Raw genomic sequence first — 24,754 nt, 5'->3', positions numbered from 1 at the left:
TCCACCATGAATTGGTCCAAACTGGGGTGGTTAGAGGCTCCCTCCACCATTAATTGGTCCAAACTGGGCTGGTTAGAGGCTCCCTCCACAATTAATTGGTCCAAACTGGGCTAATTAGAGGCTCCCTCCACCATGAATTGGTCCAAACTGGGTTTTTTAGAGGCTCCCTCCACCATTAATTGGTCCAAACTGGGCTGGTTAGAGTCTCCCTCCACAATTAATTGGTCCAAACTGGGCTAATTAGAGGCTCCCTCCACCATGAATTGGTCCAAACTGGGTTTTTTAGAGGCTCCCTCCACCATGAATTTGCCCAAACTGGGCTGTTTAGAGGCTCCCTCCACCATGAATTGGTCCAAACTGGGCTGGTTAGAGGCTCCCTCCACCATGAATTTCCCAAAACTTGGCTGTTTAGAGGCTCCCTCCACCATTAATTGGTCCAAACTGGGCTGGTTAGAGGCTCCCTCCACCATTAATTGGTCCAAACTGGGCTGGTTAGAGGCTCCCTCCACCATTAATTGGTCCAAACTGGGCTGGTTAGAGGCTCCCTCCACCATGAATTTCCCAAAACTTGGCTGTTTAGAGGCTCCCTCCACCATTAATTGGTCCAAACTGGGCTGGTTAGAGGCTCCCTCCACCATGAATTTGCCCAAACTGGGCTGTTTAGAGGCTCCCTCCACCATGAATTTGCCCAAACTGGGCTGTTTAGAGGCTCCCTCCACCATGAATTGGTCCAAACTGGGCTGGTTAGAGGCTCCCTCCACCATGAATTTCCCAAAACTTGGCTGTTTAGAGGCTCCCTCCACCATTAATTGGTCCAAACTGGGCTGGTTAGAGGCTCCCTCCACCATGAATTTGCCCAAACTGGGGTGGTTAGAGGCTCCCTCCACCATTAATTGGTCCAAACTGGGCTGGTTAGAGGCTCCCTCCACAATTAATTGGTCCAAACTGGGCTAATTAGAGGCTCCCTCCACCATGAATTGGTCCAAACTGGGTTTTTTAGAGGCTCCCTCCACCATGAATTTCCCAAAACTTGGCTGTTTAGAGGCTCCCTCCACCATGAATTGGTCCAAACTGGGCTGGTTAGAGGCTCCCTCCACCATGAATTTCCCAAAACTTGGCTGTTTAGAGGCTCCCTCCACCATTAATTGGTCCAAACTGGGCTGGTTAGAGGCTCCCTCCACCATGAATTTGCCCAAACTGGGCTGTTTAGAGGCTCCCTCCACCATGAATTGGTCCAAACTGGGCTGGTTAGAGGCTCCCTCCACCATGAATTTGCCCAAACTGGGCTGTTTAGAGGCTCCCTCCACCATGAATTGGTCCAAACTGGGCTGGTTAGAGGCTCCCTCCACCATGAATTTCCCAAAACTTGGCTGTTTAGAGGCTCCCTCCACCATTAATTGGTCCAAACTGGGCTGGTTAGAGGCTCCCTCCACCATTAATTGGTCCAAACTGGGCTGGTTAGAGGCTCCCTCCACCATGAATTTGCCCAAACTGGGCTGGTTAGAGGCTCCCTCCACCATGAATTTCCCAAAACTTGGCTGTTTAGAGGCTCCCTCCACCATTAATTGGTCCAAACTGGGCTGGTTAGAGGCTCCCTCCACCATGAATTTGCCCAAACTGGGGTGGTTAGAGGCTCCCTCCACCATTAATTGGTCCAAACTGGGCTGGTTAGAGGCTCCCTCCACAATTAATTGGTCCAAACTGGGCTAATTAGAGGCTCCCTCCACCATGAATTGGTCCAAACTGGGTTTTTTAGAGGCTCCCTCCACCATGAATTTGCCCAAACTGGGCTGTTTAGAGGCTCCCTCCACCATGAATTGGTCCAAACTGGGCTGGTTAGAGGCTCCCTCCACCATGAATTTCCCAAAACTTGGCTGTTTAGAGGCTCCCTCCACCATTAATTGGTCCAAACTGGGCTGGTTAGAGGCTCCCTCCACCATTAATTGGTCCAAACTGGGCTGGTTAGAGGCTCCCTCCACCATTAATTGGTCCAAACTTGGCTGTTTAGAGGCTCCCTCCACCATTAATTGGTCCAAACTGGGCTGTTTAGAGGCTCCCTCCACCATTAATTGGTCCAAACTGGGCTGGTTAGAGGCTCCCTCCACCATGAATTTGCCCAAACTGGGCTGTTTAGAGGCTCCCTCCACCATGAATTGGTCCAAACTGGGCTGGTTAGAGGCTCCCTCCACCATGAATTTCCCAAAACTTGGCTGTTTAGAGGCTCCCTCCACCATTAATTGGTCCAAACTGGGCTGGTTAGAGGCTCCCTCCACCATGAATTGGTCCAAACTGGGGTTTTTAGAGGCTCCCTCCACCATGAATTGGTCCAAACTGGGGTTTTTAGAGTCTCCCTCCACCATGAATTGGTCCAAACTGGGGTTTTTAGAGTCTCCCTCCACCATGAATTGGTCCAAACTGGGGTTTTTAGAGGCTCCCTCCACCATGAATTTGCCCAAACTCTGCTGGTTAGAGGCTCAATCCACCCTGATTTTCAAAACAAATGTTGGTGCCAACCTCAACTTACTACAAGGGCCAAATTCACTGCTGGTGACAAGCTCTCCTCACTGCAAGTGCCAAATACACATGTTTCAAGGTGTTTTCCTACTGTCAGAGAGGTGGTATTGAGTGTGTAAAGTGTGTAGTTGTTAGGCTGTGATGTTGGGGTAATAGAGGGTCTTTGGTGTGTTAGATGCCCCCAGACATGCTTCCCCTGCTGTCCCAGTGTCATTCCAGAGGTATTGGCATCATTTCCTGGGGTGTCATAGTGGACTTGGTGACCCTCCAGACACGGATTTGGGTTTCCCCCTTAACGAGTATCTGTTCCCCATAGACTATAATGGGGTTCGAAACCCGTTCGAACACACGAACATTGAGCGGCTGTTCGAATCGAATTTCGAACCTCGAACATTTTAGTGTTCGCTCATCTCTATCAATCATGCAAAAACGGCTGAACGGATTTGAATGAAGTTTGGCACAGATAGATTGTAACCTCGATTAACACAATGGCTAATTTGTATCCCGGTAAATGACATGGCTTCGCAACTGTTATGAATTTATTTTCACATAAAGACATAAACCCTCCTGGTCTTTGTTACCTATATGAATCAAAGCAGAGCTTTCATTTGTATTTTGTCTTTGAAAAATGAAAGCGATGTGGCGATTTATTATAATGTAATAATTAATAATAATTGACTATGACTAAAAGCACTACTCAGCTAAGCAATATATTGAGAGGCAATTTATTAAGTCTGGTGATATAGCACTTAAAACCGTAAGACCTCAGAAGTAGAAATAGCACTTATGACTCATGCAAAGAGTTGCCAGAAGTGAACCAGAAGTGAACAGAGGCTGACCTTACAAATATTTGTTGAATCGAATCTCGGAAGATTTGTCCATCCCTTGATATATTGATATCTACCACACTCCTGCTTCCACCAACCTCCCCCTTCACCCTCTCCTCCAGTTTCTCTGATCAGTTTGTCCTGGCCATTCCCCCTTCCCTTCATTGTTCATTGTAGAATATTACAGGGGGATCTAAGGAAGCTGGAAGCATGGGCGGAGACTGGCAAATGAAGTTTAATGTTGACAAATGTAAAGTAATGCACTTTGGGCGACGTAATAAAATGTATGACTATGTACTAAATAGTAAATTACTGGGTAAGACTGTCAATGAAAAAGACTTCGGGATTTTGGTGGACAGCAAGCTTACCTTTAATGACCAGTGTCAGGCAGCTGCTGCCAAGGAAAATAAAATTTTGGGATGCATCAAAAGAGGTCTAGATTCTCATGACAAGGACATAGTTATGCCTCTATACAAATCACTGGTACGGCCACACTTAGAATATTGTGCGCAATTTTGGGCCCCGATATACAAGAGACATAAGTGAACTTGAAAAAGTGCAAAGACGGGCAACCAAAATGATTAAGGGAATGGGTGGACTGGAGTACAACGATAGATTAACAAACTTGGAGTTATTCAGTTTAGAGAAAAGGCGTCTACGGGGAGATCTAATAACAATGTACAAATACATGAAGGGACAATACAAAGAACTTTCTAATGATCTTTTTACTCCTAGGCTAGTGACAGTGACAAGAGGACATCCTCTACGTCTGGAGGAGAGAAGGTTTCACCAGAAACATAGAAGGGGATTCTTCACAGTAAGAACAGCGAGGCTCTGGAACTCTCTGCCCCAGGAAGTGGTGATGGCGGATTCATTAAACAAGTTCAAAGAGGGCCTGGATGCCTTTCTTGAAGAGAAAAATATAACGGGTTATGGTCTCTAGATTTTAAGGACACGTTGATCCAGGGTTTTATACTGACTGCCAGATTTGGAGTCTGGAAGGAATTTTTTCCCCTGAAATAGGGCAATTGGCATGAGCCTCATGGGGTTTTTTGCCTTCCCCTGGATCAACACTGTAGGGGATTGTAGGGTTATAGGTTGGACTTGATGGACTAATGTCTTTATCCAACCTCATCTACTATGTAACTGTGGGATACGATGACAGGGTACATAGTTACAAACAGAACCTGGATTCATCACTATAGACAATATGGTTCCAGTCCATAGAAATCCAGGTTTCTCATTCATGATGAGGCAGTATGTCAATGGTAGGACATGTAATGTGCGCCATGACACCAAATTTACTTTAGTTAAGTGCCCGGCTCGGGTGGAGACTGGTGGGTATGAATGTGAACAAGTGCCTGGATGGTAGACAAGGAAACTGTGCTTCCTGGCTTCTACTGGTATAATGCTCTGCTTATTGGCCCCCCAAATGGTAGTACATTTGCTTTAGTGAATCCCCACATGATATAACACTCACTTTACTGATTCCCCACACAGTATGTTGCTCTCTTTACTGACACCCCACATGGTAAATTGCACCCACACAGAAGCACACAGAAGATACTGCCAACCCCTTTCTTTATGATGTCCTGTACCCAGATGAGCCTAGTCTCCAATTTCTACAACATCATCTGATACAGAGAAATTACAAATAGCAAGGACTAGAATATAGAACTAAGAGCAGGAACGACTTGGGTATAATTTGCCAATTACAAACTAACATGGGGGTGGATGGTAGAAAAATAAAGCTGTATGATTGTTGGACCACTGTATAAGCAATACCGCCTGCTACCTCTAGAGGAGTCACCCCTCTACCTCAGATTATATGCTCTTGTGAGCAGGGCCCACAGTCCCATTGTGTGAATTGACTAATACTTTAATGTCTAATTTGTAAAAAGCTGCGGAATATGTTGGTGCTCTATAAAAAATATGTATTTTTATAATTGAGAAACTAAGTCCTGGACAAGCTCGAGTCATACCCGATTGATCAAGAAGCTGGTGTCTCTTAGCAGGTGGCATGAGTTATATTAAGTATGTCACCCTAAGGAGTCACTACCCCGGGCCTGCATCAGTCATGATTATAGAAACTGGCAACAGAATTGCAGAACAGGGAACAAGTCACATGTTTAATGTAGGAAAGGGCCTTGCAACCAAGATTTGTCACATCACCACACGTACGCTAAAAAAAAGGTTGATAAATACCCATTGAATACAGTATTTCCGGTCCATCCCAATGCAAATGAAGCATTATCTCTGTGAACCTCGAGTGTCAAGAATAAAGCAAATGCCCCAATAACCTCAATAAGCCTCATTTAGTGAGTCCCTGGTATCTCCCATAAATAGGAGCCCCAATGAATGGACAGCTGCAGACAATGCATGAGGCAGAGGAAAGAAATGTCTGATAAGTGGTGAAGTACAACCAGTAAGCTTATGGTGCGGTGCATAAAATCAACCAAAACCATCTCCACTCAAAGAGTAAACCCTAAAACTGCTAATCCTTATTTTAGGAAAGTTGGTCATGCAAATAAATTATTTGGATCCAAGTGACAAACCATACAGTGAATGTGCATTTCCACCTGGAATACCATGCACAAAACAGTCATATATAATGCAACCGGAGCTCTCGGGTGCAGAGAGAATATTCTCTTTACATAATTATTTCTAGATTTTTCGTATAATTTTTCATGATTGCTCTTCTGGAACTGGTTCTTGTATACATTTAGATGGTAACAGGGATGATGCTATGATACACAGGTGAAAAGTGCTGGGAGTGAAAAACACACAAACACAGGATAAGTGTATGTTCATATGCATCAGATTTGTTGAATTTTCTAAGGCTGAAAAATCCATATCATGCATATCAATGGGGTTGTTCCTCCAAGACTCTCTTGGATGAATAGGCCAGTAACAGACACTCCTGCCACAAATCTGCATGTGAATACAACATAAAGCTTCTAGTGAATGGAACGTTTGACTGTTGGGTAAATAACGAATCAACATTATGGTAATCTGGTTCTTCACTATATGATGGTAGGAAAAAAAATAAGAACCCTTCAATAAGAAAGGATAAATGACAAAGCGGATCATCATTACCCTCTACTCACATACCTGCACTCGGAGGTTCTGCTTCTGATGTGCGGTTAGACTGAGTCAGGCTATTGTCTTGCACTCTGGATGGACTGCTGGTTTTCGGCCTGTTGTCCATCATACTACAAAGAAGAAAACCAAGTCTACAGTAAATACATGTATGCATTGTGTGCACATATACATATATTATTGCATGAACAAAAGAGAAATCTAAAATCAATGTTTGGTGTGAGCACCTTTAATTAAAACCACCAATTCTAGGTATCGATCTAGATAAATTACATACAGTTTCTGAAGGAATTTGTGGTTAGTTATCCAAGATGCGTCAAGCAACCTAAAGACAATGGATATAAACAAACATCTTCAACAAATTCAAGTCTAAATGGGATTGAAATCAGAGCTCTGCGGAGACCACCTCATCACTGCCAGGTCTCCTTCAAGAGGCAATAATAAATATTGATTTAATTGAGTTTTCTCTTTAGTTCATTCACGTAACACAAGAGTGGAGCGAACAAATAGATTGTACTATGTACCATATCTTGCAGACAGCTTGTATTTGGTGCCTTTACTGACATTAAAGCCTTATCACTGGGTTGCATTTTGATGCAGACTTGCATGCAAGCCATACATTCTTTCCAGACAACAAAAATCATTTCAGGAGTCAGAACCATTGTTAAAGGGGTGAATGGGTGTTATAAAAATAGTGTTCATGGTGCCATTTATTTTACTGCAATCATGGAAGTGTAGTATTGTAATTGCATAGATAAATGTATCTGACAGGGCAATACTGGCACTTTACTTTCCCACCATCTCCATCAACTCCGGTTCTCAGCATCTGTTAATAGAGGCAGACTCACTCTTTCCAAAAGTGGATGTTATCAGAGCTCTGAATCACAACTCCTTGCCTGCTTATACTAGAGAGCACCCACTTTACATTTGATAGCACATAATGCACCAAAACTAACTGCGATAATTGTTTGGGAACAGTAGGAGCTACAGAAGAGATACCAACTGCGCTGCAGTGAAGCAACCTACCGACCAGTGCAAAGGACTGGAGCTGATGGAGATGGTCAAAGTCTTCTACAACTTCTGCATTAGTACATCTTTCTAAAGGTGCAACTTTGTGTCTTGTATTCTACAGTCATTCAAGACAGTGTTGGAAACGGGAGAATACAAGTGTTGTAAAAATACAGATAAATTATTAGTTGACTTATCCCATTTAGTCAGCATAAAGTGCAATAATTAAAGTTGTCTAAGGTTTTTGTCTTTGTAAAATGCTTGTATACATAAGTGGATATGCTTGGCCACGTATAAATGGATTTTCCGGTGTACATTGTACTGCTCATATCTCTATTACACAGATGAAATATATTTACAAGCAATCTTCGTAAAAAGGAACAGAAGCAGGCCACAATTACAACAAACACTGATTTCGTCAATAGAATCCATCTTTCTATAGTTTCCATGCTTGTCCCTGTAATGGCATTTCGTAAGTGATATGTCAAATAAAAAGTGAGCAGCTCAGTTTATTTCACTAATGATAAGTCATAATTGGCTCCATTGGGAATGAAGATGTGACTATGTGCTGGTTCAGCAGTGACTGCACAGTTGTACAGCTCATCACATCCCCCTTTGATTTCTCTATTGCACTGAAGCATAGGACAGAATAATGTAGTATACAGTACCGTAGATGCTGAACATACTTGCTAGGCAGAGCGCCTTCTTCTGGGCAGATCTTCGGAGAAGCCTTAGACAAATCATCCAAGGCATTTCTATATTCTTTACAGCTATAAAGTGAGCAGAGATGGAGAAATATGTCACCAATTAATATCCCATTATATACAAATTGTTCTCATTCAGCAATGTATTATTCATTCATTTCCTTAAAGCCTCAAGTGCGCACACTTCAAAGTACAAATCTTTGTTCGAGAGATCATCATGATAAACGTAGGACAGACTCTCTCAGTTTACTATGAATAATTAAAAGAAGAACTTCTGAGTAGAAGCGGAACATTCCCTACATATTCTCATCAATACCACAATGCACTTCATTTGTTTTTCTACTGTCAGAAAGTTTTCAGTCTCAAGATAGAGAAAGGTTTATACAGGAATTTCCATTCATGCCTCTGACAATGGCTCCGACCCCAGGAACGCTACTTACAATGGGCCTGCTGCCCAGGATGTAGAGGAGAGGGATTGGACCTCAAACATTTTTTTTTTTGGATGCAGGGACTAAGGGAGGTTTTGGGGTGACACCCAGGAACTTTTAAGGGCCTATGGAATTCAGATGCCAGAGAAGCCAAATATGGGCGTTTTGTGTGGCTTTGGAGACGGAGAAGCAAATGAAGCATTTGTTGGCGACGAAACATTATATAGCATGTGCCAAAAGTTAAAGCGAGACACTGGCCAGAGGAAAAAAAAAACAAACACACACACACACACACCTCAAACTGGGAGAAGCCGCCATCTCTGATGCACCCAGTGAAGTGAATGGGAGCACTGCCCACCACTGCTCATACCCACACCCAGCCTCTCCACTCCTGCTGAATGTGCATTTGCGACATTAATATAGTAATATACAGTATATATCATTTGATTTTGGTTACTTTCCATGAAATCCTGTGCACTACTACTTCTACTTTTGTCCCCTTTGAATTTTTTGCCTTGTTTCTCTTACTGGTTTCTTAATGGAGCGAGTGTACAGTATCTAATAAATCAGTTATCTCCCCACCATTAGAAAACATAGAACAGTGCTTATATAAGAGATTCCATCATTAAAATCTCATTTTTCTCGATCACACGTAGGAATAACCTTAAAGGGGTTGGCCACTTTGAGACCAATATTGACAAACAAATGTACAATAAAAAGAGATACAATTTTCCAATATACTTTCTGTATCAATTCCTCCTGGTTTTCTAGATCTCTGCTTGCTGTCATTCATTCTGTTACTTGTAGTGGATAAAACTCTGACCATGGTCATGTGATTTACGGTCCATGGTCATGTGATGAGCACACAGGTGCACAGCTGATTACCAGGCAGAGGTCTGATTACTGTGCTGTGACTAACGAGCGACACCTGTGTGCTCATCACATGACCATGGACCGTAAATCACATGACCATGGTCAGAGTTTTATCCTCTAGATGTATCAGAACGAATGACAGCAAGCAGAGATCTAGAAAACTGAGGAATTGATACAGAAAGTATATTGGAAAAATGTATAACTTTTTATTGTACATTTGTTTGTCAATATTGGTCTGAAGGTGGCCAACCCCTTTAAGAAAGGCTAATCTTCTACCTTTAGATGTCTTCTCTGCGCCACCATTCGGTAGAAATCCAGGTTTTTGTCTGTATGCAAATGAGTTCTCTTGCAGCACTGGGGACGTCCCCATTGCTGCGAGAGACATCTCCTTCTGCAGGAACGGCCTCTCTGCAGGTCTTCTTCCAGAGCTGGGCTCAAACTTCTCTGCATGTGCAGTTGGCTCTGCCATCAGGACATGGGCAGAGCCGACTGTAAATGCCTGCGGCCATTTTTTTTTTTTGTGGAAGCTTAAACTCTGTACTACATTGAACTACAGGAGGGTACTGCGCGTGTGCAGTATGCTCATGTTAGCAGCCACAAAAAAAATGGTCGCGCACATGTGCAGTCAGCTCTGCCCAAGTCCCAATGGCAGAGCCGACTGCGCATGCGTAGAAGTTTAAACCCAGCTCCGAAAGAAGACGCGCAGAGAGGCCGTTCCTGAATAAAATGGAGGCAGCAATGGAGATTTCTCTCGCAGCACTGGGGACACTCCCAGTGCTACAAGATTACTCATTTGCATACAGACGAAAACCGGGATTGCTACCGAACGGCAGCGTGGAGAAGACATCTAAAGGTAGGAAAAGAAAAGCCTTTCTTAAGGCTATTCCTACGTGTGATCAAGAAAAAAAAAAAAAAAAAAAAAAAAAAAAAAAAAAGTGATTTTAATGATAGAATCCCTTTAAACACATGGATCTCATCAAGACAGCTGTTTCGGCATCTTTATAAGCAGCTTCACATAAAAGCGACAATCCCTAATGGTTTAAACAGCTTGCCAATACCCATCAGTTTACTATTACAACATTTACTAATGGCACCAATGCTGCCAGAGCCGTGTAGTTACATTTTAAAAGATGCCTAAAATAGAGCAATGTATTGCTAAAAATACATGGAACACAAAAAAATACAATACAATAAATGTGCAGTATTCAAACAGTTGTAAGAAATATAATTCATATGAATATGATAAAATTCAGCATATAATACCTTAGAGCAAATGCAATGATTGAACTCGGCTCCTTCTCACACACGGCTATAGGCACACGCTCGTGCTCATACATAAGGTAGTGCTTGTCTGGATCACTGCAGTAAGACAAGAAGTCAGGCATTTTAATGATTGTTAATTGGCAATAATTTACCAAAAAAGTAAAATTGCTACGTAAATCTATTTTATACAGTACTACAGCGACAGCAAACCTGGAACTATACACTAAAATATTCGATATTCTGATAAAATAAAAGGACTTGGATAATTTTTTCTTAACATGACTTTGGGAGTAACCATTTCTCCAGTACTGCCGTTATTTGACATTACCTTTACAACAGTTACCGGAGCATAATAACCGTATTAAGAGCAATATGGGAGGGTTGTTGGTACAATAAATACAGTCTCACCAATCTCACTAATTTTGTGGTGTTCTGATTTACCAAGTCTAGATACTTACAAAGGCAGCAGAATAGGGTTATAGCTGTTTCCAGGAAGCAGGTTTGCAAATATTGCTTTCATGGTGGATTTCTCCTTCACCTGACTGTCAGTGGAGCCCAACAAATGACCATCAAAAACATCTAAAATATGAAGAGGTTACAAATAAGTGTGCGACAAGGTCATCAATGTAAAATGCCAGTCATATACATACAGATCTCCTAAATCCCAGAAATTCATTGCTCATATCATCCACAACCATAAAAATGACAGCATTGGTGGCTTCCACACTCCTTGTCTCAACACTTAAGGGGTATCCAAACAAAGATATGTTATACACTAGTCCCAGGGTGTTATATCCACCAGCAGATATTTGATAAGTGTCCTTTTCTCTGCCATTACATCAAAATTCAAGATATACACTTCTATGCTCATCGATTCATTGATTTTTGACTGCACTGGAATTCATGAAACAGTGGGTGGGAATGTCTGTGTCTGACAGCTAGTGTCCGATGCTAAAATCTTCCGTGGAAATTAGCATTATACACTAGATGTGTCAGTTACAATTTGCATGATTTTAAATGGGACACCATGTAGTGTCCGTGGGTGTCCTTAAGTGTCCATTTACAAAGATGTCTGATTTTTCAAGCAGACAGTTAAATTCTACTCGTAGGACACTACATGTAGGATTTAGCTGTCCGCTTGAAAAATCGGACACTTAAGGACACTACATTATGTCCCATTTAAAATCATGCAAATTGTAATGTAAACAGCTATTGTCCGATGCTAAAATCTTCCGCGGACATTAGCATTAGACACTAGCTGTCGGAGACAGACGCTAGTGTGAATCCTGCTTAAAGGGGTATTCCCACCTCACATACTCATCAGTCTTTACTGCTGTAAAATCTTCTTTCTTCCTGGTTTCTTGCATCATTTGGTGGGCGGGGTTTCACATGCAACCTGCCATTTAGCTCCGCCCACCCATATGGACTATGAAGTACAGGCAGCAGCAACTCCATTCTGTGTTACATACAGAGACTGCCTGTCTCTGCCATAATGAACACAATTGAATTAGCTAGTCTGATAACTGGGAGAACAGAAGAAATGAAAGCAGCTCCTCTCCCCTATCTGAGTGCAGGACCTAGGTCACGTGGTGTAGACACAGGAATAGCTAGATACACAGGCTCGCTCCCGTGCACTTAGCCCCTCTTCCCTCCCCCCTGAGAGCAGCAGATACATCACTTGACTCATGAGCAGCTAAGTCAGGGCTGTGGCCACAAAGAATTGAATAAAGTAGATAGTGGACAAACAAAGCAGTTTTGCTGAAGCAGTGTATTTAGGAAAAGTCTTACATTCACATTAAGCAGCAGTATAGATAGGATCCTTGTGATGGGACAACCCCTTTAAGTGGGTGAGATCATGTGTCCACTAGCATTTTAGAAATGGGTAATTAGATATAGGTATATCTATCTACAAGGCTCAAAAAAATAAAGGGAACATTCAAATAACACATCCTAGATCTGAATTAATGAAATATTCTCATTGAATACTTTATGTTGTACAAAGTTGAATGTGATAACAAAAATCATACAAAAATCATCAATGGACATCATGGAAGTCCTGGAGAGCGATCTGCTGCCTGGAACATCCTTCATCATGACCGGTTTGGCAGTGGGTTAGTAATGGTTTGGGGAAGCATTTCTTTGGAGGGCCGCACAGCCCTCCATGTGCTCGCCAGAGGTAGCCTGACCGCTATTAGGTACAGAGATGAGATCCTCAGACCCCTTGTGAGACCATATGCTGGTGTGGTTGGCCCTGGCATGTAAATTTTTTGCCCAGTACAAGTGTGACGCTGGATTCACACCAGCACTCGTTCTACATTCGGAGATTCCATGGCCCTTCTCCGCATTTTACACCCTTTTCGGGAGGAAACCGAGCAGCAGCCACACGGACGCCATTATAGTCTATGGGGTCAGCGGGTTTCCTTAGGTCACCACTTTTTTATATGAATTAGGTTTCTGTTTGGGGGGGGGGGGGGGGTCCGCTTGGGACCTGAATACACATCAACCTAGCTTTATAGGGATTACCGGAAATACTACATACACACACATATGTTACAGGTTATGCTGAAATACCAGAAAGTCTATATGGGTTGAGTTCTTGACCGAATACAGTTCGGAAAACTCACATAGGATATTGAGAATTTAAAAAAAAAAAAAAAAAAAAAAAAAAAACTTTTTTTTTTTAACCTTCTGCTAATCGTGGCTGATCACACCATCTACGCTGTTCCACTCCTACTGCTATAAACATCTGTGTTGAATGGGATTTATTGTGGCTTTGTAGAGTGTTATTGGAAGTGCAAGTCCCCTGCTGTGAACTTACGGCTAAAATCTGGTTGAGTGCAGAGATATTTATCTTGGACATAGGAGAGAAGACCCAGCAAGAACCAGGAGATGCAGGAAATCTTCTATTTTTTAATTCACCCTTTCAAAAATGTTATCCCCCCCCCCGGGCAGCCTCTGTATTTAGAATTTCCCTAAAAACACATAAATCCTGCTGTTATCCAAGTACCAGCTACTGACAGAACCACAGAGGAATAATTTCTCTGACAACCAGAAGTATTTACGGGTAAGGCTGCAAGTCAAATAACAGCTCTGTTAGTATGGATAGGTCATGGCAGGAGATATATACTCATTACTTATTTACACGCTACCATTACCCCATAGCGCAAGTTATATCAAAGGCTAAAAAAAAATAAGCCCTGCAAGGCATTTTCATGCAAAGCGCTACCTATTACAGCAGATCTCAACGATTCCTCCAGCACAAGAAACTAAAACAAAAAAAAGTAGCTTTTTCTTGTATGTTATTTAGTATTCAGTAAGACATTTTAGTAGCGGATGGGTTTAGAGTCTGCCCCAAAAAGCGCTACTGACAAGAATGTGAATGTAAACTGAATGCAGAATAGATACATAAATGTCAATGTAGACTAGATATTTTTATATTCTTTTCTATGCCCAAACTATATTACTGCTACAGCAGTCAATAAATGTTCAGGAAATGTCTTATCTAGCAAATTGTATGAAGTGAGCATACCTCGGAGATTCAATCAGACTTTCTTCCCAAGGAGGAAATGTACAGGGCACTGGTTGATCATGTATAATAAAGAGAGGTACCCGAATTCAGATCAGAGCACATTTTTATACTAAAAGAGGAATGTAATATAAAATTTCCTTTAAAGAGTAAATACAATAGACAGAGACTACTGTACGGAGCCGGCAATAAACAGCTTCATACTGCAGGCTGGCTTGGTGACAGGCCACAGATGTATGTGTGACATCATTCCTATACTGCCGACCAAGTATTTCTCAAAAATAGATCAGACTAATAATAGGATTCCTCATAAGTCCCGCTATCCAGAATCCCATGTACATCCAGATGGTATAACAGTGCCACCAACACCAAAGGAGTAACCAATCACTTGTAACAAAGTACAACCCAAATACCAGGCCAGTACAGTAAAGCAAGGCAAATGACAATACATATACCTTCACAACTGCTGGCAGTATCCATTTCCGTAGTGACACTAGTAAAGACTTGATCGGAAACCAGCTCCGGAGGACTTGGGATCTGCAGGTGTGTGGAGCCAGTGGAACTCTGAGATAAAGTGGTCATGAATCGATCCTCTGCAAAAAGTGAATAAAGAATGATTTAAAGAATAGTTATTTAATGGGAGATGTAATTATTTAGTAAAACAGACATTATATAAAATTCAGCCAGTATTACCATATGTAGGTTTTTTTTTTTTTTTTTTTTTCACATATTGATTTCCATCTGAATCTTTCCATTTGCTACATCAACCAGATAAAATGTACAGGAGTTAAATAGGACCTGTCTCCATCTCCACCAACACCATTTATGTACACTCACCGGCCACTTTATTAGGTACACCTGTCCAACTGCTCGTTAACACTTAATTTCTAATCAGCCAATCACATGGCGGCAACTCAGTGCATTTAGGCATGTAGACATGGTCAAGACAATCTCCTGCAGTTCAAACCGAGCATCAGTATGGGGAAGAAAGGTGATTTGAGTGCCTTTGAACGTGGCATGGTTGTTGGTGCCAGAAGGGCTGGTCTGAGTATTTCAGAAACTGCTGATCTACTGGGATTTTCACACACAACCATCTCTAGGGTTTACAGAGAATGGTCCGAAAAAAGAAAAAACATCCAGTGAGCGGCAGTTCTGTGGGCGGAAATGCGTTGTTGATGCCAGAGGTCAGAGGAGAATGGCCAGACTGGTTCGAGCTGATAGAAAGGCAACAGTGACTCAAATAGCCACCCGTTACAACCAAGGTAGCCAGAAGAGCATCTCTGAACGCTCAGTACGTCGAACTTTGAGGCAGATGGGCTACAGCAGCAGAAGACCACACCGAGTGCCACTCCTTTCAGCTAAGAACAGGAAACTGAGGCTACAATTTGCACAAGCTCATCGAAATTGGACAATTGAAGATTGGAAAAACGTTGCCTGGTCTGATGAGTCTCGATTTCTGCTGCGACATTCGGATGGTAGGGTCAGAATTTGGCGTCAACAACATGAAAGCATGGATCCATCCTGCCTTGTATCAACGGTTCAGGCTGGTGGTGGTGGTGTCATGGTGTGGGGAATATTTTCTTGGCACTCTTTGGGCCCCTTGGTACCAATTGAGCATCGTTGCAACGCCAAAGCCTACCTGAGTATTGTTGCTGACCATGTCCATCCCTTTATGACCACAATGTACCCAACATCTGATGGCTACTTTCAGCAGGATAATGCGCCATGTCATAAAGCTGGAATCATCTCAGACTGGTTTCTTGAACATGACAATGAGTTCACTGTACTCCAATGGCCTCCACAGTCACCAGATCTCAATCCAATAGAGCATCTTTGGGATGTGGTGGAACGGGAGATTCGCATCATGGATGTGCAGCCGACAAATCTGTGGCAACTGTGTGATGCCATCATGTCAATATGGACCAAAATCTCTGAGGAATGCTTCCAGCACCTTGTTGAATCTATGCCACGAAGAATTGAGGCAGTTCTGAAGGCAAAAGGGGGTCCAACCCATTACTAGCATGGTGTACCTAATAATGTGGCCGGTGAGTGTACATCCTTATACAGATGCTGCCCTAGGGATTCTGACACAGTTAGAATTTTATTCTCCAGTCCTCATTCCTGCACTTGGTTTTGATGCCTAACAGGCAAATTAGACCCTCTAATGTGAAGTGGGTGGCCTTGGGCCAGTGCAAGAGACAAATTGGTATAATTCAGAGCTCTAAAGCTAAATGCACATGGTCAGTATCCAGATTCACACCCCTTGCCTTCTCATATCTGGGACCACCTTCTTGAGAGACTAAATAGTACTTCTGGCTCAAAAAGTAACTGTACCGATTGCTACAAAAATGCTGCAACTGTGCCGGAAACAGTAGAGGTGGTGAAAAGTCCTCAGAGTCAGTTTATGACTTCCTGAATAATGAACAGGTGAAGACAAGCGTCTGGCACTAGCTACTGATAAACACTTATATCACGTAGCAGGCCCAGCTCACACGACACCTAGTGCATCATTGAACATGGTCAAAATCATCGGGGAGGGCAACGGAGCCCAGGAGAGGTAAGTAACATTGTTTATGTTTGTTTCCTCCCCTGTGTCTCCGATCATTATACTTTGGGGTCTGAAAAGACCATAGAGTATAATAATTGTTTATGGGCAGGGGCCACTATGGGGCAGAATACTGTGGAGAGGGACCACTATAGGGCAGAATAGTGTATGCAAGGGCTCACTATGGAGCATAACAGTGTGTGCAGGAATGTGGTTTTTGTGCATGCAGGTGGGGGAGGGCCGGCATGTCAAATGTTCACCTTGGGGCCCATTCATTCGTAGTTACGCCACCCATAGCTCAGTCTCCCTAACTATATACTTAAGCTATTTAGGAGAATATAGACAGAAGGATAACTGTACTGAACATAGAGACAAGATATCTGATCAGCAGGGCAGTATACATGAAAGCAGCCTGGAAAGTGACAATCAAATGCAGAGTGTGGGGATGAGAAAATTAGTTTTTTTTCTGGATGACTTCTTTAAAGTTTACATTTTCCTTTATTATTATACTGGAAGCCAAAGACAAAGCCACTTGCCTTTCTTGTGAACTTAGCCTAAGGCAGGAATCAGACACTCAGATGCACTGGGAACATTTTGATAATGTCAATTGTTCATTATTGTATTTGCAGGTCTTTGCAGTTCAGGTTCAAGCATTCACAATGGCTTTAATGTGCAACCACTTCACTGGGAAAAAGAGACAGCTAACCAAGAAAATGTCAAGTGAGTGCAGTCTATAATCTACAGGACATAACTGACTCTTCAACAGAACAAGAATAGAAAATGGCCTTCAAGACAGAGGCGTCTATATGAACAAAACCCTGCTGAGTCAGACACAGATCCAGGCAGCGTTCTGACAAGATAAGCATCATTATAATCCTCTTACTTTAGGTTTATCAATACACCCCAGGATATTATTCTGATTTAAGATTTTATTCCAGTAACTAGAAGTGTCAGGATTATAGCACAAGGCAGATCAATAGTGACAGTCTCATAACACTAAATAAATTAAGAGTGCAGGCATTAATTCCTTCCCTGCCCAGGGCATGTGACACATAGCATGTATAGTCAATCCTCCTCCTTCAGGCTCAGAATTAGACTGCATTGAGATCCTAAGAACTAGAACGTTATCAAGTAGAACTAAATGCAAATGCTTTAATAAATATATTCAACAACCCTAAACAAAAACCAGATAAAAAAAACCCACACAGTATAACAACCTTCTATTTAGCGGTTCCATATTTTTCAGCTGCTTGTGGACAAAGATTCACAGCAATATAGTCCCCGTCCATTCCCAGAATCCTCTATAGAAGACAGTGGCACAGGGCGATGGTTATATTAGGGAGTGTTCACACTACCGTCGGTGTCCGACATGTAGTGTCCGCTCCTAGTGTCCGCTCAAAATCTGTCACGGACATTAGGAGCGGACACTAGATGTGTCCGTGACACCTGTTATTCACTTGAATGGCTTCTGTCCGCTTGAGAAGTCGGACATCTTCTCTTGCGGACAGGGAAGGATGGGCACGGAGTGCAAAAGAACGCCCATTCAAGTGAATGACAGGTGTCACGGACACAGCTAGTGTCCGCGACAGATTTTGAGCAGACACTACATGTCGGACACCGACGGTAGTGTGAACGCCCCCTTACAGAGTAGTTTGGCAGATGGCCATTATGATTATTACAGTTTCCAGAAGGCCCTATCAAAATTCTCTTTACTAACAATTAGGTCTAAAATATAGAACAATGTGAAGGGAAACAACCATGGCACATGGAAACAAAAGACTGAGCCCATACACTAACATGTCTCCAGCGTGTTCACACAATACCCACTACAAAGTGAATGGGATGATGGTTGACCAGGAAACCAACCATATATAAAAGGTCTCCCTTCACTTTAACCACTTAACTGTTTTTTTTTTCCATTCACAGCTATAGGAGGGTTTAAAATTGGCGGTACTTTGTAATGGTACCATTTATTATTCTGTATGATGTACTAGGAAACTGGAAAAAATTCAGAGCAGGGGTGGAAGAGGTGAAAAACTGCATTTGTGTGGCTTTCCAACAAGCTTTGTATCTACGGTGTTCAGTGTGCGGCTGAAATGACAAGTCACCTGCATTCTATGGTTTAGTATGATTCCAGGGATATCAAATTTTCAGATTTTTTTTTTAAGTTTTAACTCATTAAAAAAAGAAAAAATCCATAACTTTGGAAAATAAAATAAGATTCTTGGATTTGCCATATTGTGACATCCATCATTTTTTGTTAGCTTTCCACAGGGATGCTTTTTTTTTGTTTTTTTGAGGAGTCAAATGTACTTTTTAGTTATGCCATTTTGTATTTTGAGGAATGTCAAGTTTTAATTGCTCTTTATTCAAATTTTCACAGGAGGCGAAACTGGGGGGGGGGGGGGGAGGGAGAGTGGTTTGGCCCTTTTGATTTTCTTTAGCCCCCACTATGGGGGCTTTGAACCTGCAATCATTTAATTGTATGTCCCGTAGACTGTCCCACAGGCCTGGGGGCCTTCATAAGTAACAAGACAACTCCCGCAATCTTGCCACGTGGGAGCCATCCCGCACCGATAAAGGTATAAACCTGCTGATGACCGGCCCCAAGGTTTTTAACTTGGGGAAGGGGTTGGGAGGCACCGTGTAGTGAAATGCACAATACTGCAGACAGCAAGCAGCTATGGCAGCCACTCTGATGTTGCCATCTTTAAAGACCCGATATCCGCCGTTATACTTCTTTTGCCTGGTAGTTAGTTTAGATGAGATGGCAAAAGCACCACCAAAATCAACCAGTACCCTGCTCTGCCAGAACAAATAGCTGTCGGCAGGTAGAGAAAAGATTCGGCTTTGGCTAGTATAAGCAATTTCATCTTTCTTCTGAAGGATTGTGAATTTGTATAAATGCCACAGTAAATCTTTAAAAACAATTGACAAACCTCTGTCTCCATTCTGTGCAGGAGATGAGTTACGTGGCGAAGCATCCATACCACTTGCCTAGAAATCAAACACAGCAATGTTAGCGGCCTGCAGTCAACATTTAATAAAGGTAATAGTTTAACAGAGGATTTTTTACGATAAATGACCTGCACATCCTCGAAAATGTCGTCTGCTTTCACAAAACTTCAATCTGTGTGGAGCTAGAGAAAGAATAATTGGATTCTCGCAGTGTGTTACTCAATGTGTCTATGCCCCTTTTCTAAGCGCCAGTAAAGTGTGAATGTAAAACACAATGACACGATTGTTAGGACAGAATCACTAGAAAGATATATCCTCTGCTCTCCATTATAGAACATGCCATGCACAAGTATTACCACCATCTTTATTTTCTACACAAGCCTCTTTAAGCTCACATCAGATTAGAGCAATTATTTTCCTAGAATATTTCTGAATCTGAATTATTCACAATCCGGATTAAATCTGGTAAAGGCCATATGTCCATCAAGTTCAACCAACAGGAAAGGGCATGAGTGGAGGAAATAAGTATTCTATATATTTCTATAAGCATCAATGTTATTTAGCTGTAACAAGGTACCCAAGTTGTTTTTTAAGCTATCAGCAGCTCCTGGAGTAGGCTATTCAACAGATTCACAGTCTTTACAGTGAAGCAGCCTTGTCGCCTATAAACACCTCTTCTCAAAATTATAAAAACTTACCCTCATACCTAAGGTCCTCTATGCCCCCTACCAGTTTTGAGGCCCTGTGTTGAACATCCTTTCTATGAACTGCATATTCCAGATGGGGCCACACCAATGATTACGGAAGTGGTAACATCACATCCTTGTCCCATGAGTCTCGACCATTTTCAATACGTGACCATATTTTGCCGGCCTTAGAAGCAGCCACCAATTGACAATACATGTTATTAAAAGTGGCTGTCCCCTTATAGACACTTATCCGTTGTTCTACGGATAGGGGATGAGTGTCCAATTACTGGAGGCCTGATTGCTAAATTCCCCAGTGAGAAGGAGGACAAGGGACTGAAGTCCCCCCTCCCCCAAGGCCTTTTTGTAAATGGAGTAAGAGTGTGCTTGCGTAACCAGTGCTCCATTCCCTTCTATGACAATCAGACATTGACAAACGCATCAATAATTCAGAGGAGTAAGGGCCTTGTTCACAATAGACAACAGTCTATTTCTACACACATTTGAGAAATCCTAAATTTGTGTGCTTGGGCTCATCAAAAGGATAGTCAGAGGATAAGCCAGCCTGTCTCAGCAGTCCATCACTTGTCACATCTACCCATCACAAAGCTGATGACAAAGCCTAGCGGCAGGCACCAATCTGAGACTAGTGGCTGAACCGATAACCGGTCATTGTGGCATATCGCCTACCTGGGGACCCATTAAAATATATTTATCTCCCCAAATATGGGACTACAATGTAACTACACTCTCCCCATGAATTAACAGAAGATACAATCCAATACATCTCTTCATCCAATTGATGGCAGGGAATACAGCAACAACCAAAGGGCAGCAATGAGCACAATGGACACAAAGGAATAAAAAACGACTCCATCCTCTTCTGCACGGCGGGGAGCAGAAGTTTCAGGACATACTATTGGATTCTCCAGTCCAACGTTATAATATGCAGCATAAGAAGATGAGGATATAAATCTTCTCACATACACATACATAACTCATACATGGCTCATTTTATTGCCCAAGTGGTTGATAGAGCTCAAAAATGGAAAAACAATTATTAAACTACATATATTAAGGATATTATTATTATTTCCCATTAGGGTATGGGAACGTGCAATAACATTTATGAATGCTCCAAGAAGCGCTTACATAGCAGATCATCATCTATGGGTAATTATGCCCAGCCTGAATCCAAGTGTTCCTATTATTTTACTTTATTGCACCGCTGGCTCTGTGACATTGTAGCATGTTTTCTCAGAATAATGTGTTATTTTTGTTTGTAAGTGGTAGTCAGTAAAGAAGCATGACAGATACAGTTCTGCCAAGAAGCATCTGCAAAAATATAATGGGAAGGAGAAGCCGTGTTCAGGTTTTAATGGTTGAAGATGGAATTCATTACAGGCACTGGCCAATGCATAATATATCAAGTAAAAGATAATGATTTACAAGAGAAGACATCTCTGCATTGTGCAGAAGATACGGGAATTCGGGTTATGCAATGCCTACATGGCACAGCAGCCTGGTGGCGTCAACCGTCAATCAAGTAGAAAATACAACTGTCAAACCAATTCTACAAAGCAAGACAGATGAGAAACAATTGAGAAAGGGAACAAAATCACAAGGAGTGATGGGTCTCTGCTCCTCCAATAAGTGGGGCAGTCACTGGCAATGTTATGATGCTGGCACACCGCTCAAGATTCAACTCTATTCCCTGGACTGAAACAAGTCAGGCTCTGATCCGAATCCGATCAAAATATAAGCAAGCCACAGGCCTCGCCTTACCTTCGCCTCTTCTCCTTGTCTCATTCTCCCAGGACTTGCAGGCACAGACGGTCGCTTACGGCCCTTTTCTTGCTGAAATAGGTCTTGCAACCTTTCAATGAAAAACAATGGAAGCAATAAATTGTTAGAATCAAAGTTAATGGGGAAGAAAGAACACAAGTACGTTCTTCAGAATGATGAGATACAGGAGCCTAATGGTTTATGGTTTTATCTTTACTAAAACATATAGGTCATTTAAGCATAAACCTCTGAAGCAGCCTTCGGCGACACCCATGGTCCCCATCTTCCTCCCATGATGCACGGTATAAACATTGCTTGAAGATGCGCCATTTTGCTATTATGCAATGCATGGTCATAAATTGTTATGGCGGCTTTTAGCTACATGTACTATTTTGTTATCGTTGAGGTATCATATGTCTAATATGTGTTACATAGGTGCAGACAGAGTAAGCCTGTATCATGGTGGCAGTCTGAGTTCTCATTGTATGCACTTTAATGCTTTTAAATAGCTTTTAACAATTATGTGTCATTTCTCCCCCCCCCCCCCCCCATTTATGTGAACCCATTCACATATGTCAAGAAAACTGCTAAGCTCTTATTGTATGTGTACAGTAAATTGCAAAGTGAAAAAAGTATTCTGCCTACTTTTCCTCTTTCTAGGATTAGGAGGTCAGCCCATAAAAGACATGGACATGGTACAATTACATTATTCCATTGCTGGAAGCACAACTGCAGAGGCCGATAGATTTATCAGTCTGCTCCATTTCTGACAAACCGTATCAAAAGAAAAAAAACAAAAAAAAAACCTTCAGATAGCATAGGGGGTTAATCTCTTGCTGATCAGCTCCATCTTTAGCCAGAGGCCATCTTAAAGGGGTTGCCCAGAAATTGGAGTAATCCATGTGGAGGGATTGTTGTAAATAAAATAAATACAGTTTCCGATGCGTGGGGCCATAGCTTTATTCATATTCAAATAAGTGGAAAAGCTCTTTGCCGAATAAATATGGGTCTGAGATCAAGGTTCAGAACAGCATCCCTCCATTACATATGAATAGAATGGCTCCAGAGCCGAAACAGAGGTACATTCAGAAACCGTAGCATCGCCTCTACAAGGTGGTTAGGTATAGGCTTTACTGTTGACAGACTCCCTTTAGCCCCTAACAGTCACATTTAAATTGGAAAAACCTCTCTTTTCTTACCATAAATGTTTAGTTTATGCATCATACTTGGCACATCATTCAGGTGCCTTAGGTGCATTTTAACCCCTTAATGATATACCCAATTTTAGTTATTAGAATAAAAAGTGTTCCCCTCTGAGTTACAGCAGTTATAACTTTTTTATTGGTTTATCAGTGTAGCTGTATGCAGGACAAGTTGTATTTGTATTGGAACCTGTTATATGTCCATTTTGCACTTTTTTTTTTTAAACATTTTGTAAAGGGGATTTTTTTTTCACTTTTTAAAATATTATTTCTTTACACTATGACTTTTCCAATAATTTGACTTTTGAACATAACTCCTCAGATGCCATGGTCAATGTTGGCAATGGCAATTGCGTGGCTTTAAGGATCTTCCTAACTTCTTTTTGAGGATTCCTGATAACATGTATACTGTTCAAAGAGGAGGAAGGAAGAGGATGAAGACAGGTAAAAAAAAAAAAAAAAAAGTTAAAAATTTATTGCAGTTCATGAGGTGACAGAATGAGGAGGCTCAGAAATGCATGTGTGATTTAACCCTTACCCAAAGATCAGAAAACAGTGAAAAATACACACAATCCCCATGGACTTGGGCATAAGGAGGGTTAATCCTATTATACATGGTGAAGCGGCACAGGACCAACCCAGACTGAACATTTTATTACTCAGCAGAATGAGGTTTGTAGCAGCACTTTGAGCATGAGTGCAATGGCGGTCAAAGGACACTTCACTTTTGGACAAGGTATTACTGAGGAGAATTTGCTTTTTCCTTATGTATCTCCCATCCGCCTAGGCTACCCTGAGTTTCAGGGAAACATCTAATAATTAGCAGCTCTCCCTGTAATCTGATGGATGAGCTGGAGACATCCAATATTGTAATGACCTTTTCCAATAGAACGAACCCTGTAGGGGGTTAAATTAATAAAATTCAATTTCTACTTAATCCTGCTCTATAAACAAACTGTTCGTAAATTGGGTTACACTTCAATGTGACAGGCTCCCTTTAAAGGACTGGCAACAAGTTCCCTCACACTGCCCACCACCTGGCTGAAGTCTTCATCTATACAACAGTGTTTCCCCGAAAATAAGACAGTGTCATTAAATTGTCATCCTAAATATAGGACCCATCTTATTTTTTGGGGATGTCTTATGACAACCGGCAGTCATGCTGACACTTCCTTAGCGGAATCCCAGCATGACTGCCGGTTGTAGGTAGTGTAGGTGGGGGGAGGGGGAGGTATCCCACTTACCTTTCCCATCTTCGTAGCAGCGCTGGTGCTGCAGTTCGTCCCGGCACCGGAAGTGATGGGCGGGGCTTATCGAGGCTTCCGCAGGGCGCCAA

General features: G+C 42.1%; 1 protein-coding gene across 1 annotated transcript in view; it reads right to left on the bottom strand.

The window, feature by feature from the left end:
- The window catches only part of PIKFYVE (phosphoinositide kinase, FYVE-type zinc finger containing), a 123,596-nt gene that overhangs the window by 44,099 nt on the left and 54,743 nt on the right, over positions 1–24,754 (bottom strand). The window contains exons 28-34 of the mRNA XM_075284849.1: positions 22,217–22,307; positions 19,727–19,784; positions 14,698–14,835; positions 11,175–11,295; positions 10,717–10,812; positions 8,135–8,218; positions 6,453–6,553 (exon numbers count right to left, since the gene is read on the bottom strand). Coding sequence (XP_075140950.1) covers positions 6,453–6,553; positions 8,135–8,218; positions 10,717–10,812; positions 11,175–11,295; positions 14,698–14,835; positions 19,727–19,784; positions 22,217–22,307 — 689 coding nt within the window. The remainder of the gene's footprint in view (positions 1–6,452; positions 6,554–8,134; positions 8,219–10,716; positions 10,813–11,174; positions 11,296–14,697; positions 14,836–19,726; positions 19,785–22,216; positions 22,308–24,754) is intronic.

Source organism: Leptodactylus fuscus, chromosome 8 (genome assembly GCF_031893055.1).
Source record: "Leptodactylus fuscus isolate aLepFus1 chromosome 8, aLepFus1.hap2, whole genome shotgun sequence".
In the NCBI taxonomy this organism is placed as follows: domain Eukaryota; kingdom Metazoa; phylum Chordata; class Amphibia; order Anura; family Leptodactylidae; genus Leptodactylus; species Leptodactylus fuscus.
This window is presented reverse-complemented; position numbering and strand designations above follow the sequence as displayed.